At 38.0% G+C, this 15,864-nt stretch overlaps 1 protein-coding gene across 2 annotated transcripts; it reads left to right on the top strand.

Moving 5' to 3' along the window:
* The first annotated feature begins 3,475 nt into the window (after positions 1-3,475).
* Positions 3,476-15,864, top strand: atp2a1l (ATPase sarcoplasmic/endoplasmic reticulum Ca2+ transporting 1, like). 2 transcript variants are annotated; one of them, XM_079475713.1, is made up of 24 exons: positions 3,576-3,859; positions 4,765-4,782; positions 4,860-4,942; positions 6,484-6,588; positions 6,683-6,821; positions 7,111-7,191; positions 7,314-7,399; positions 7,743-8,040; positions 8,399-8,565; positions 9,008-9,096; positions 9,184-9,286; positions 9,371-9,502; positions 9,610-9,726; positions 9,942-10,160; positions 10,804-10,915; positions 11,053-11,276; positions 11,364-11,584; positions 11,675-11,877; positions 11,962-12,047; positions 12,146-12,279; positions 12,454-12,571; positions 12,661-12,778; positions 13,065-13,109; positions 15,197-15,847. In XM_079475713.1, the coding sequence occupies exons 1-23, from the start codon at positions 3,742-3,744 to the stop codon at positions 13,067-13,069; spliced, it is 2,976 nt and encodes a 991-aa protein (XP_079331839.1). In that variant the 5' UTR covers positions 3,576-3,741; the 3' UTR covers positions 13,070-13,109; positions 15,197-15,847. The 2 variants fall into 2 exon arrangements, with proteins under 2 accessions (XP_079331838.1, XP_079331839.1); XM_079475712.1 differs by lacking the exon at positions 13,065-13,109 and having other exon boundaries at positions 3,476-3,859; positions 15,197-15,864.

The following is a 15,864-nucleotide window of genomic DNA, read 5'->3' as shown; positions in this document are numbered from 1 at the left end:
CTACTGTGTCTACAAATGTCAGTGTACCATGATTGAAAGAGACTGGACTAAAACATGATCAATAGCACATGCTATAGCACAGCTCTGTACTCTGACAGTGGTATGAACTCTAAGCTCAGCAGTATCTCCTTTCATGTCAGCAGAAACCACGAACACCCGGTTAAGTAACTCTAAACGTGTCCGTGCCAAGTGTGTGTTGGGGTGTTCATGCACTAAAGTAATAAGAAAAGTTCATGTTGTCTTCACTCTAATGTGAACTCATGACATGACATGACATTGTTAGCCTGGCAAGAACATGTCCAGCTTATATTTCAGTCTCAAAGAAATAAGCAATGATATTTTGCATTAAAATCAAGCATATCTTTAGAATCATTCATGGTATTTTCATAATATTCTTAGACAATATCGCACTAAATATTCAAATGTTTTTCCGCTATTGTTAGAAATAATCATTTGCTTAAAGTAATAGTAAAAATCTGTCATTCACCCAGAAGTTATACATTTTATACAAAATATACATTTTCTTATTGTGCTCAACACAAATAAATATATTTGGAGAAAGTTTGTAACCAAACAGTTCTGGGGCACTGTTGACTACCGTAGTAGGAAGAAGCTGTGACCCCAACGGTGACCCAGAACTGATTGGTCTCCCAAATTCTTAAAAATATATTGTTTTGTGTTCAACGGAACAAAGAAATGTTTAAAGCTTTGGAACGCTTTAGTCTGGGTGAGTAAATTATGACAGGACTTTTAGTTTTGGGTGAACAATCCCCCTAATTGTCCTCTAAACCCACCAACAATCCAATAAAATGGTATCTTGCTTGTACTGTATGTATGACTACAAATTCACCTAAGATTAGGGGACAGAATGCCAACGTTTATCATATATATACTAGATTTATATAGATGTAAAGGCATGTTAATTGATTATAGCAGTATATTTTTTATAATAATAGTAGTTTCTATTCAGGCAGCTTTGAAATTTTAGTTCATTGCAAAAGCAAAAATACTGGAAAAGATATAGATTACAGCTGTTGCGGTGTATATATGAAACAGTAAAGTAAGATTGATGAACTGGTTTCAGCTAAGCCCCTGTGCTGTGAATCCGAGGATAGTCTGTCCTGTACGATATTGAGTTAAATGTCATTGGGTGCTCGGAGGAAAGCTACACACCCGTCTGCATTGCTATAATTACAGTGTGTTAAATGAACAACAACATAGAACGCACAGATGCATGTACGAAGAACTTTTAATAGAATAAGTGGTAATGTCGCTTTTATGTACTTTCCCCAGTATGCCATTTGAATGAATTATAATATTCTATTAAACTGTCCAGTGTATGGGTGTGTCAGAGGTGTGAAATATGTCAATGCAGCTGTCCTACAGTTTTCAAAAGTGCAGACAGGCCATTTAATGTCTGTTTTTGATGCCTCTCAGCTCCCTTTTCTGTACTTCGGATCGCAGTTTTGTAAGGTGGTACATGGCAATTCATGCTGCCTTCAAATGATGTCGGAAATATTGCATTCATTAGTTCCGCAGACATGAACGCTCTTAATAAAGTAGTTTGAAGTTGGTTCTTGGCCAACCTCAAAAACATCCCTTGTAATTACCTAAAAAGACCATTTAATGTCTTTTGCAGGGTTTTGCCACAGTTAGAAAAAATGTTTTCTGGCAAAAAACTTCTGGTCTTCTTTATATTTACCCTATTCATAGCACGTCATAGAATGTTTTTTCTACCATCGCATGCTGGTTTAGTTGATTAGTCATTCTTTATATGTGTCGTATGATTTATCTCATTAGTTTTCTTTGTTCTCCCTTGTTTCTATTTCGATGTATTAAATTGACGAAGTTTGAGTTGATTTTTGAAGACTATGTTGTCTTTAGTGAGATTATAATACTTCAGTGCGATATTTACCACTGTACGTAACATTCATAACACTTGTCATGTTTTCATGTCTCATCCATCATTGGCAGCCAGCAGATGACAATCCAAGGCTGAGCTAAGATAATCGGAGGATCATATCAGGCATGGACACTTATTTTTTATCTCTTCATCTTACATGAATTTATGTTATTTTTCTCATTTGAGGAAAACGTCCAGTATTTTTTTAAGAATATTGAATTTCTATAATTCAAGTTACTCTCTTTTAATAATGTATATATATACTTATATATATATACATATATATATATATATATATATATATATATATATATATATATATAGTGGCCAGACTCAGCCTCTACTCAGTGAAGACATAAATATGCAAAAAGAAAAGCACTTAAAAGACTTTCAGAAACAAGATTCTCTGGGCTGATGAATCTCATATTGAAGCATCGTGTCTGGAAGAAACCAGGCACTGCTCATGTATATATATATATATATATGCTGTATTTATATCACCATGGTTCGCTGGAATTAGTTGAACATATTTGATGTGATATCTGAAGCTTTTTACGTCTCCTATTTTGATAACAATAAAAACAAATACTGTATTTTAATATTTGGTATTTTATTGTTATTTTATAATCTTCCTGACCTACTATAGCTCACAGGATCTGAGTTTCTTAAATGGAAGGGTTAGTTGTGTGTAGTGTCTGAGAGGTGATGAAAATTCTCCAGCCTGACGCTCCTATCCCTCCATCGCTGTTGTACCTTGTGGTCGAGTAAGTGCTGAACAAGAAATTGACCATATTTGAATAACAGAACAATGAAGTCTGTTTTTAGGTTTACGTTTAGGAATGATCAAGCAAGTGCAAAAACTAGTGAACTAGATCTAAACCTTTGTTAGCGTAGTTGGATCAGTCAACTAAAAAAGTCTATAAATGTATACAGCATGTTATCTACATATATGGTTAGTGGAACATTAAAATGATGTACAGTTTTAGTGCTGGCCAATAAGGACAAAGCAAGTATAGTTGTTCGCTGTTAGAAGTCAGGTTGGAACTAGATTACCTAATGTCCCGGCCTGTGAAAGCTGATCTTTAGTGGTCTTCAGCCTGAATTGCTGACAAGCTCTCAAACATTTTTAAAGCAGCTTGGCAGACTTGTATAAATCTAATTGGATCAATGTAAAATCAAATGAGATCTGAATTTGATCATAAGTCATGATATTATCCTTTCCAAAAACGGTACTTTCTCATGACGAAAGCATGGATCTCATTGTGGCATTCACTCGTTGTAACCACACTCCTTTAATGCTTGTACCAAATTAACCAACCAGCACTTCTGTACACCCCCTCCCCACACCAGAGGCCATTTGGCCCATCACTCACTTTCTTCTGTCTCTCACTCTCTCACCTTCTCCCCTCTCCTTATTCCACTGACCACGCATGTTCCAAAAACAGATCAACTTTTCATTTCAGCGGTTAGCCCTTAGGTATCTACCCTTATGTTCCTCGCCCACTCTGTTACCCCCTAGATTCTCAAGTCAAGACGTCCAACCCCTTAACCATGACCCTGCCCTGCAAACCCATATGCAGGAGACTGGAATTCTGGGGTGTGACAATCGACAACTTTGGCCAATGGAGCAACTGGCAGCAGTATAAAATGGCACACAAGTGGGAATTTATTCGCTCTTTCTGTCAGTCCATCAGTCCTGTGAGGAGGGGGTCCAAGTAAAGGGTCAGATTTTGCAGTGCAGAGAACACCAAGAGCAAAAGATACTATCAATAAGAAGCACGCATAGACCCGTTTAACGAAGCTTTTGCTACTACCGAAGTTCCTTCACTCCTGACAGGATGGAGGACGCCTACTCCAAGACCCCGGTCGAGACTTTGGCCTACTTCGGGGTTAGTGAGAACACTGGCTTAACAACTGATCAAGTCAAGAAGAACCTGGCCAAGTATGGCTATAATGGTGAGATCAATCAGAGGCATGCAGCGGTTACTTAGAAAATATGAATGTGGGAAACATCTCTTATTTCAAAGCCACAGCTTTTGGGTCTTTTTGGAATAGTTATAATGGTAAACACAACTGCATAGACTATCTGCCACTCTGAAGGCTACGTGTTGATCTTCATTTAAGAATATTCAGAAATGTTCAGCCTACTCCATGACATTTGAAGTGACATCAACAGGTTGTTGCGCAGAAGCAGGCTTTGAAAATAGCCTGTGGCAGAGGGGGATACGGGAACAGAGACATGTGATGGCACGGGGGCCTTGCTTGGTTATTTGAGATGTATTATTAAATGAACAGTATTTAGGCAGATGGGGGTGGGCAGATTCTTAGATGCTGCCTGAAGTTGGCCTGGGAGATCACACATGTTACTGTCATTGCAAAGTCGCATGAGCATGCACAAGTGCTTTTGACTTCCACTAAGTTTTCCTGAAGTGTTGGAAACACGAAAGACTTGATAGCATGAAAACACTTATGTGAAAGGCCATTTCAAAACAATGTGTATTAGCAAGCATTTAATTTACAAAAAATATGGGTATTGGATGAAAATATGAACATTAAAATGAATATTTAAATATATTAGACTGGTCATATATAAATGATGTTAGGAAAATGTGTTTTTATTCGTCTACTTAATCCAGGATCTTATTGTTTTAGTACACTTTTTAATTTGCATTCTTCAATATTGTATATGTGTTTAGGGAGATGTATATTATGGGTCCTAATTCATTCATCTTTATCCATCAAAAAAGACTCTACTTTGATTTATACATATGCAAAATGTCTTGCAGATATGTAATGAATGATTCTAACTCAGTTTTTCTTTTTCTTTTTATTCTGTCTGCTCCATATACTTTGATTCTCAGAGCTGCCAGCTGAAGAGGGTACGTATGAACATTTTGCTATTAATGTACAAACATTTCATTAAAACAATACTAAACTTAGGTCCATTCTCTTACAGGAAAATCCATCTGGGACTTGATTGTTGAGCAGTTTGAGGATCTGTTGGTCAGAATCTTGCTGCTTGCCGCCTGCATCTCTTTCGTAAGTCAGCAATTAAAAGTGGCATTACAAACCCAATGGTAAACCAAATATACTAGTTATTATTTAGAAATAAATATGCTAGTTGGATAGAATGTGAAAGATGATGTCATTTACAGATGCTGTGATCTTTGACATTTACTGTCGGTTCACTTTTAATTTAACATACCCTCTAAAAGTACTGGAGCGTCTTTTAAACAGCTGTTGTAGTACAGTGTAGGTTGCCATATACACAAACCCAAGCATCTGTGGTGTTGTGCAACAAGGTTGTTAAAAAATAGTTTTCTAAACACTAGTGTGGAAGCCGCACTCTTGGAGTCTTTTTTTTTGTGTCAAGTTGACAAGTATCAGTAGGGTGGAGGCTTGGGGGTTAGAAGTGTGTTGGGAGGTTAGAGGTGAATGCGGGGGATATTCATTTCTGACTCCCACCTCTTTGCATCTTGGCCAGTTGTTTCAATGTCCTTAGAAGGGAAATATCGGGGAGTAGTGAAGGAGGGTGAGTGGGAGAAGAGGTTTATTTTAAGAAGTAGTCTAGTCAAAGACAGAAACTCTATCCTTCAGGAAAGGTCAGGGGAGATGTATGGGTAGGGCAGAACATTTGCTGGTAGTGTAGACTGTTGTGCAACAATATTGTGCAATAAAGTTTTGAGTGGCTTATTAATATGCGTAATTCTGTTGCAAGAGAGGTAAATACACTCATGACCATTAGAATCATGTTATAATAATGTAGCATTTCTCCACTTCATTAATAGCATTTAATATGGGCCCAGTGAGCCCATACGCCTTCAACTGGTTAACAAATCGAGAGTTTATACAAATGCAGTGTATTTCTTTGCATTGATGAACATGCTCAACAAATGTTTACGACACATTCGTTTACGACACACGTTATGAGGGGGTAATTTATATGTCATTTTTAAAACGTGTTTTCCCATTATGGATAATTTCTCACAAGATATCTATCCAGTCTCAAGGCAGTTTGTGGCTTAGGCACAACATTTTGAATCTATTGATTCTTGTGGACACAAACTATTGTTTCGTGTCACTCAGCACAACTTTCAATACACAGACCACGTGTATATTACCATTTATATGTTTATAACCTGATATCAAAGGAAATCGTACATATTTAAGGTGGCTTTCCCACACTTACCCCACCCCTAAACCTAATGTTACAGGGGCAAAAACAAATCATAGTAAAACGTACAAATGTTATCGTAAGAATTCACACAAAAATGAGCCACCTCGTGAAATAGGCATGAATTCCAATCAGATTGCATTGATATATATTTATACGTATGAAAGATACTGCGTATTAAAATTTGTTAGATTAAAAAGATCCTGCTGAGTGACACGAAGGAAAGGGGAAATTTGTGTCTATTAACACGAATTAAGAGATTACATTTCGTGACAAGGACAATATTGTACACAGTGTGCAAAAGTGTTTCACATTTTAAAAGACAGCGTGTGGATTATTTGACACAATGACTGAAATTAGGACTAATAGACATCTTGTGTTGCTGCCTTATTTTTCTCTGTTTTAGGTGCTGGCTTGGTTTGAGGAGGGTGAGGAAACAGTCACTGCCTTCGTTGAGCCTTTTGTCATCTTGCTCATTCTTATTGCCAATGCTGTTGTCGGTGTCTGGCAGGTAATGCACCAAATACACAGTTACTGTAAAACAGCAAAGAATAAGTAAATGCATTATTTGCATGCATACAAATACAAATATCTTCTGTCTACAGGAGCGTAATGCAGAGAGCGCCATTGAGGCACTGAAGGAGTATGAGCCTGAGATGGGTAAGGTCTACCGCGCTGACAGAAAGAGCGTCCAGATGATCAAGGCCAGAGAGATTGTCCCTGGTGACATTGTGGAGGTGTCTGGTAAGGTTTCTTCTAAAAAGCTCCTCTCTTGTTGCTATATCAAATAAACCTGCAATAATTGTCTTGAGTAGAACAAAAGAACAACATTTAGGCAGACATGACAGAAGTTACAGTGGCAGTATATGGGGCGTAATGCCATTTAATAAAGTGGTGTCAGTTTATCATGGTTAGTGGTTAGTAAAAATGAGCTGCGGTAAATACTGTATAAATACTGTCTTGCATAAATATATAAATAACTGTTTGCCTCCAGTAGGTTGCCATTCTGTTAACCCTCTTTCCTCTTTCTCAGTTGGTGATAAAGTCCCCGCTGACATCAGACTTACTTCTATTCGTTCCACCACTATTCGTGTTGACCAGTCCATCCTGACTGGTTAGTACCTCTAGGATTGTAGTGTAACTTAAATATCATCAAACAGACCATCCCTACTATCATGCAATTTATTATCTGAATTTTAATTGCAATGTTATATAAGCAATAATAACTCTGTGCAGGTGAGTCCGTCAGTGTGATCAAGCACACCGAGCCTGTCCCCGACCTCAGAGCTGTCAATCAGGACAAGAAGAACATGCTTTTCTCTGTGAGTGAAGACAAAAGAAGAATCTTTCATTTTGTGTCCAATATGTTTTTCTTGATCTAGCCATAAATCTTATTCTAACATTAGATAGGAGTTTGTACATGGCCTACTTGCTAAAAGTTCAGTAAGCCCCCATTCCTAAACTGGCCCATGAAGTTAGAGTAAATTAATTGATTTATAACCCCAATTCTACATTAAACCCTATCCTTAAGCTAACGCTTAACTTTAACCCTAACTCTAAAATTTGATTGGTTTGATGGTTAAAGCTATGTCCTTCAGCACCAACAAAAGGTGGTAAACTTGTAATTTGTTTGAATTTTTCCATGATCTACTCTCCCACATGTAGGGTACAAACATTGCTTCTGGCAAAGCTATTGGCGTTGCTGTTGCTACTGGTGTGTCAACTGAGATTGGTAAGATCCGTGACCAGATGGCTGCCACCGAGCAGGAGAAGACCCCACTGCAGCAGAAACTGGATGAATTTGGTGAGCAGCTCTCTAAGGTTATCTCTCTGATCTGCGTCGCTGTCTGGATGATCAACATTGGCCACTTCAACGACCCTGTCCATGGTGGATCCTGGATCCGTGGTGCCGTTTATTACTTTAAGATTGCTGTCGCTCTGGCTGTGGCTGCCATCCCAGAGGGTGAGGATAACAATTCACTCAACACATTTCTCTAATGAGATCATCTGATTTACGACCATTCGAGTAGCAAATTATCTTTTGTCGACATTTCACATTAACTTTTTTGCATTTGGCAAAACTTTAATCGCAAGGGCCTAGAAAATGTTTTTGCTTTTATTGGCAAACCTCATGACTTTTGCACTGTTAACCAATGTGCACCCATAAAATCTCAGAATTTGTGGTCTTCAATGTTTGCTACATCTGATCAAATTGTAGGTTGTTGCACCGAATCTTTCAATCTTGAAAGTTTGTTACTTTAAGGATTACCCTTACCTGTAGTAGGTAGGCGACCCCTAACTTTTTTCTCCTCGCCTCTCAGGTTTGCCTGCTGTCATCACTACCTGCCTGGCTCTTGGTACTAGGCGTATGGCAAAGAAAAATGCCATTGTCCGTTCTCTGCCCTCTGTGGAGACCCTGGGCTGCACCTCTGTCATCTGCTCTGACAAGACTGGCACTTTGACCACCAACCAGATGTGTGTGACCAAAGTATGTGTTCAAAGGCAGAGCAGTTTTCATGCACATACAGACATCCAGTATTTAATTACGAGGCTAGGGCTAATAGAAGAGTCTGAGCAATGACTTGAGAACAATTTCATTTATCTTGGTACCCCCAGCTCCAGCTATTAACCAACTAAGTTAACTTTATTTCCTTCCTTAATTAAGTGTTTTTTGGGCAACAAAGAGAAACTGGTATCTTAAGTGGCGATGTCACTACACACGTTTAGAAAACCGCACTGAACATTCCAGGCCGTGAACGGTTTGTTATCGTTCTGTGCCGAGACAGGCTCAAGTGGAAACATAACCTGAATCGTTTCAGATCGTGCTTGGAATGGTTCAGCACGATGGTGTAAATCGCTCATTGATGTGGATATATACATTTTTATAGACCTATTTACTCAGAGACTAAAATTAAATAATGTTTTTACAGATGTTCATCGTTGACAAAATTGATGGTGATCATGTTGAACTTGACAGCTTTGATATCTCTGGCTCCAAGTACACCCCTGAGGGTGAAGTGTAAGTATACAATCAAATGTTTCTTCTTAACAGACTATACTGTTTGTTAGGCAATCCTAATCAGAGTCGTACATCTAACCCTTTTAGAACAAAGGGTGGTGCTCGCGTTGACTGTAGTCAGTATGACAGTTTGGTTGAGTTGGCCACAATCTGCGCCCTGTGCAATGATTCCTCCCTCGACTACAACGAGGTAGGTGTGCATTCTTTCAGACATTCTTGGTCAAGCTATAATATAATTTTTTTAATGAAAAAATATTTTATTATTCTGCTGCAGTCCAAGAAGATCTTTGAGAAGGTTGGCGAGGCCACTGAGACTGCCCTGTCCTGCTTAGTTGAAAAGATGAATGTGTTCAAGAGCAATGTTAACAACCTGTCCCCAGTCGAGAGAGCCAATGCCTGCTGCAGTGTACGTATGGGAGTAAACCTTACTAGATGCGCTAATAATATAGAGCTAATAGGAGATGTAAATATCACAGTATAACTCCAACGTAAATCCACTGTCACCTTGTGTAGGTTGTGAAGCAGCTAATGAAGAAAAACTTCACTCTGGAGTTCTCCCGTGATAGGAAATCCATGTCTGTCTATTGTACCCCTGTAAAGGGTGATGCAGGCTGCAAAATGTTTGTGAAGGTGTGTTTTTACCATTCTTTTTACCCCACTGTATATCAAAGTACCATATCATTCGGCATGTTTGATACCATTACTGTACCATGGTTCCAATGCTAGTTTAAGCATCACATTATCAAAGTCAATTATTTTGTTTAAGCATTCTGTTTTACTGCTTCTTTGACTTTGTTTCATTATTTGATGTATTCATATTTTCTCTTTCCTTGCTTGGGTAATAGGGAGCTCCAGAGGGAGTGATTGACAGGTGTGCCTATGTGCGTGTTGGTGCTACACGTTTGCCCTTAACTGGTGTTGTGAAGGACAAGATCATGAATATTATCAAGGAGTGGGGTACCGGCCGTGATACCCTACGTTGTTTGGCTCTGGCCACCCGTGACCATCCCTTGAAGGTTGAGGAAATGAAACTTGAGGACTCTACTAAATTTGCTGACTATGAGGTAAACATTGAAAGTGTACACGTTGATAGATTTATACCAAGCATCATCCCAACTGTAAAGAACAGTTCAGCTCCTGCTGTGTTAGGGGCTGTTTACACCTGGTATTAGGGTGTGTTTTGGTTAATCGGATCACAAGGTGACAACGCTTAATACAGGTCTAAACGGGTGTGAAACGTTTTGAGCTTGTATACTTTTGGCCACTTCCAGAGGTTGTCGAAAACTCATTCTACCGAATTGTGTTCGTGGTGTAGATGCTCAAGTTGTTGAATGCATTCGAACAGCCACAAGAGACCGCTTACTGCATACGGACATAAAACCTTAACATTCTTAATTGCACAGACAGGATTTTAACTTTGCCGGCTGAACCTAAACGTTTGGTTTAAAATGAAAAACGCTTTATATTATTATAATTTTTTACACTTTCATATGTACATTGCATGCGCTTATTTTGTCCATTTGATCGAAATATCTGAAAAGCCCTCGAATTTAGCTGCCCATAAACCATCCTCTTAAGGACAAAAGTGGTAGAAAGTGGACGAAAGAGACGGATTAAAACACCAGGTGTAAAAAGACCAAAACAAATCTTAATACCAGGTATAGGAAAGTTTGACATTCTTTGTCTGTCCTATTTGTTATTTCTCAGACAGACCTTACCTTCGTTGGCTGTGTTGGTATGTTGGATCCTCCCCGCAAAGAGGTTACTGGCGCCATTGAACTGTGCAGGGCTGCTGGCATTCGTGTTATTATGATCACTGGTGCGAATTTTCACTACAGTTCACTCCTTTTCCATTATTTTATTAGTCTTTTTCACCACTTTGATCTTGTTCTCTTGCAATGCCTAAGACATGTCCATCAAATGACTAAGGAACGTTATTATAATGGAAATGTTCAGGTGACAACAAGGGTACTGCTGTGGCCATCTGTCGTCGTATTGGCATCTTTACTGAGGGTCAGGATGTGACTGGCAAGGCTTACACTGGCCGCGAGTTTGATGACCTGCCCCGTTCTGAGCAGAGTGAGGCTGTCCGCAGGGCCTGTTGCTTCGCTCGTGTTGAGCCTTCCCACAAGTCTAAGATTGTTGAGTTCCTGCAGGGCCAAGATGAGATTACTGCCATGGTAAGACATAAGTATCTACACTCACTCATGGACACCTTGTGACGAGATTTACCTCCAGAGTCCTTTGAGATTATTTGTTTCTTCTAGACTGGTGATGGTGTCAACGATGCCCCTGCCTTGAAAAAGGCAGAGATTGGCATTGCCATGGGCTCTGGCACTGCCGTTGCCAAGTCAGCCTCTGAGATGGTCCTGGCCGACGACAACTTTTCTTCCATTGTGGCCGCTGTTGAGGAAGGCAGAGCCATTTACAACAACATGAAGCAGTTCATTCGTTATCTGATTTCTTCAAATGTTGGAGAGGTCGTCTGGTGAGAATTCATGCCTCACACTAAACACCTGATGCCTTTGTTTCATATTCTGTTTCATATTCTCATGTTTGTGACACTCTTCTCTTTCAGTATTTTCTTGACTGCTGCTCTTGGTATGCCTGAAGCTCTGATCCCGGTTCAGCTGCTGTGGGTGAACTTGGTAACTGACGGACTGCCCGCCACTGCTTTGGGCTTCAACCCCCCCGATCTTGATATCATGGGCAAGCCACCCCGCTCTGCCAGAGAACCTCTCATCTCTGGCTGGCTGTTCTTTAGATACATGGTCATTGGAGGTTTGTATCCTTATCATCTTTTTATAATAGCTTATGTTCTCTGTGTAAGCTCTGGTGGTATTCTTAAAAACTTGTTGTTTTCAGGTTATGTGGGTGCTGCCACTGTGGCTGCTGCTGCACACTGGTTCATGTATGATGGGGAGGGTCCTCATATCACATTTTACCAGCTGGTAAGTATCAATATCTCAACTATTTCATTTTGAATAAAGATACGTTTTTCTGTTTATTTCTGGTGATTTATCTTCCGGTATTCTGCTGTGTTTTGTAGTCTCACTTCATGCAGTGTCATGAAGAGAATGAGGACTTCACTGGCATTGAGTGTGAGGTGTTTGAGGCTGCTCCACCTATGACCATGGCTCTGTCTGTCTTGGTGACAATTGAGATGTTCAATGCCCTAAACAGGTTACACATTTGATCTGATTCTTGTATACTGTTACAGATGTTGTGGCTTCTCTTAATCAATACTATAGCTCTGTTCCAAAAATTTAATTCTATATATAATTATATAATAGAATGCATAAAATATATATTCTTTAAAGCTTAACAAAGACATTTATTCCCTGTCTTTTTCTGTAGTTTGTCTGAGAACCAGTCTCTCTTACGTATGCCTCCATGGAGTAATGGCTGGCTGGTGGGAGCCATGACCCTGTCCATGTCCCTCCACTTCATGATCCTATATGTGGACCCCCTGCCTGTATGACTCTTTCTCTTGTTTTTCACATTTGAAAACCGTCCACTGACAGTGACGGTCCACTGACCGTGATGTTCCTTTTCCTCTTCTAGATGATCTTCAAGTTAACTGACCTGAACATTGAACAGTGGTTGGTGGTACTGAAGCTCTCTTTCCCTGTCATTCTCATTGATGAGGTATTGAAATTTGTTGCCCGCAACCACCTGGAAGGTAAGTTCTAAAACATATTAAAAAATATACTAATCCACCTAATTAGAAAAATTTAATCTGTCTTATATCAGTATTAATAACTTTTGTAAGAGTGCAGCTTTACTTATTTTGTGCCTGTTTTTTTCATACTACTCAGGTTTATACTACTCAATTTACAACAGATTTACATCGTACTACTAATTTTACTGCTCTATCTATCATCAATCCCCATTCCTTCCTCTCTTCATTTTTTAACTCTCACACTCATGTAACCTTTTTCACACTAACCTGCTGTATTCACTTCCAGCCTAAACCAGTGCCCCTCCCTCAGTTTTCAAGTAACTAAAGCAAGGTATGCAACAATCACCTCTTAAAACACACGTGTTGTTCCTGTCTTTAAACAGTATGTTTGTTTAAATGTTTGTTTCGTGGAATGTCTTTTTCCTTTAGAAAACAAGTGTTTTAAAACTTATGTATGTACTTATGTATTTTTGTACATGACTTGTTGGTTCCTATTCAATTAATTGCCCGATTGGTTTATCGACCAGGAAACAATGAATAACTACATACTGTATTCAATATATCCTTATTTAGATTTTATAATGTACACATATTCATTAACGTACGTGTATTGAACATGTGCAGTATGATTCTACCTTGATTTTTCTAAAACATATATCAGTCGATTCGCTTCAGATTTCATGTGACACTAACTTGGCACTAAAACACCAATGACTTCTATTTATGACAAGGAATAAATAGAGATCGCGATTATCAATTAGTAATGCCTTATTTTATCCCTGTTCCTATTATAATTCTGGTGACCTGAAAACACTTTTGTCACAGTTTAGCCTACTGTGTGACTTGCAAGCATTTATACACATAATGTGTATATATATGTATATATATATATATATATATATATATATATATATGTATATATATATATATATATATATATATATATATATATATATATATATATATATATGATCTACCTGGACACCCTGGACAACAAAACCAGTTGTATGGGTCAATGTTTTCGAAATTGAGATTTATACGTCATCTGAAACATAATAAATAAGCTTTCCAGGGATGTATGGTTTATTATATTACATTATAAATATTTGGCCAAGATTTATTAATTTAACAAAAAAAAAAAAAATTGAGAAAAAGCAGCTTTAAAGTTGTTAATCATAGGCGCTGTAGTAGGCTGTTGCTAAGGAGAAACAGGTTGTAACGGTTTGTTGTAACGCTCTCTATGGACCAATGACGTTGTGGAGAGAATATGAACCTGAAAGAGGAAATTCTATGCATAACTTCATTGGGCAGTTACCAAATTGAGCGAGTGTTTTTATGGTCATTTTTGTTGCATCTACCCAGTTTTTATATATTTACGGTATGAAATTTACAAAATATCTTTATGGAACATGATCTTCACCTAATATCCTAATGATTTTTGGCATGAAAGAAAAATATAGACATATATTGCCAAACCAACTCCATGTTTAAGGCTTTTGCAAGTGCATTAAGCTTGTTAACTAACTTAACTAGTAGTAGGTTGCGGTACTTAAAACTTAAGTTCTCTGTAACACAAGTTAAATATTAATATTAACACTTTAAATTCAAGTATGGCTTTCCATGTTTAGCTATTTGTTGTGACACTGTGTAAGATAGTGTATGCTTTGTAGAAGTTTGTGTGCAGTAAAGGAATAGTTCTTACAGAACAGTTGTCAAAACAATGTAACACATGCCATGTGAATGCATGCAAATTAGATTAAAAAACAATGACAGAATGTTCTAATACTGTTTATCCAACTGTTTCAGTTGACAATGCTAGATTTGCTTGCATGCCTACATTATTTATTTTCGTTTAGATAATTTTTGATAATTTTCTAAACACAAAAGCACTAAATAGAAATTGCAGCGTTCCATGTGATGACATAATCACAATCTTCTAAATCAGGGGTGTCAAAGTCAGTTCCTGGAGGGTCATATCCAGCTGAGTTTAACAAGAACCAAGTAATCAGGGTTTTCAGAAGTAGGCCCTGGTCACAAAGGAGTTGACCATGCAAACATTTGTTGTATGCAGTTGTGAATATCGGCGGGGAGCAGGATATGAGAAAACTAGCACTTCTCACACCGTGAATCCATCTGGTTGTACAAATTGGCAGGTCAGAGTTCAACAAACTTGACATTTGGAACGCAACGGCATGCACAACTTTGCAGCAGAAGCTTGCGTTTCCGGTCCGTCGCATTCGCATGCATATAAATGAAAGTCGATAGGGCAAAAAGACAGGTATGGCAGAGGCAATACTTGAAACTTCAAGGAAGATGTGGTTAGAGCTACACTGGCCCTCAAGGAACTGACTTTGACACCTGTGCTCTGTGATCTGTATTAAACTTCTGTAACAAACTCTTTTTTTAATCACTTTCCAGCTAAGCCTTGAAATGTAGAGATGAAAAGTGGGAGTGAAAGAAATGGGAAAAAATTATGAGAAGACAACAGAAAGGAGGAGGATTAAAAGGAAGAGTGTATAACATCCAGAGGAGCCTGTTCCCAACACAGAGAGGATGAAATCATCAGAAAATGATCCAAAACTCAGAAAAAACAAAAAAAATGATATATTTAGGGACAGAGATTAATATATAGGAAAACCCTTTTCAAATGAGTGTTTGAATTATTAAGTATTTTATTCTTAAAATTACCAAGAAAGGCATTAAACACTTTTTTGTTTAAATGGTACATATTGAGTTGTCTGTCTTGACTTACTTTTTTGTGTTTCACTCTGTTTAGTCATACCATGAAAAAACTAAATATCTACAAATTTATAATTCTAATTAATTGTACCTAATGTTCATTTATAAAGTCTAATATTTTGCTTTAAAGAGAGACAACGATTCTGTTGAGAGTAGCTGAAACACAAATGTATTTGTTTGTTATCACTGGTAGCCTATAATTTCCATTAATTTAAAGGTATCTGCACATATAGCCCTGATACAGTTATAGTTATTATATGGCAATTAAAAAATATATGGCTACATCTTATCTGGTCAAGAAACATTAACAAAATAAAATGTGACCATTATAAAATCAAATATGAGTC

This window comes from Barbatula barbatula (assembly GCF_947034865.1).
Source record: "Barbatula barbatula genome assembly, chromosome: 16".
NCBI lineage: Eukaryota > Metazoa > Chordata > Actinopteri > Cypriniformes > Nemacheilidae > Barbatula > Barbatula barbatula.
This window is presented reverse-complemented; position numbering and strand designations above follow the sequence as displayed.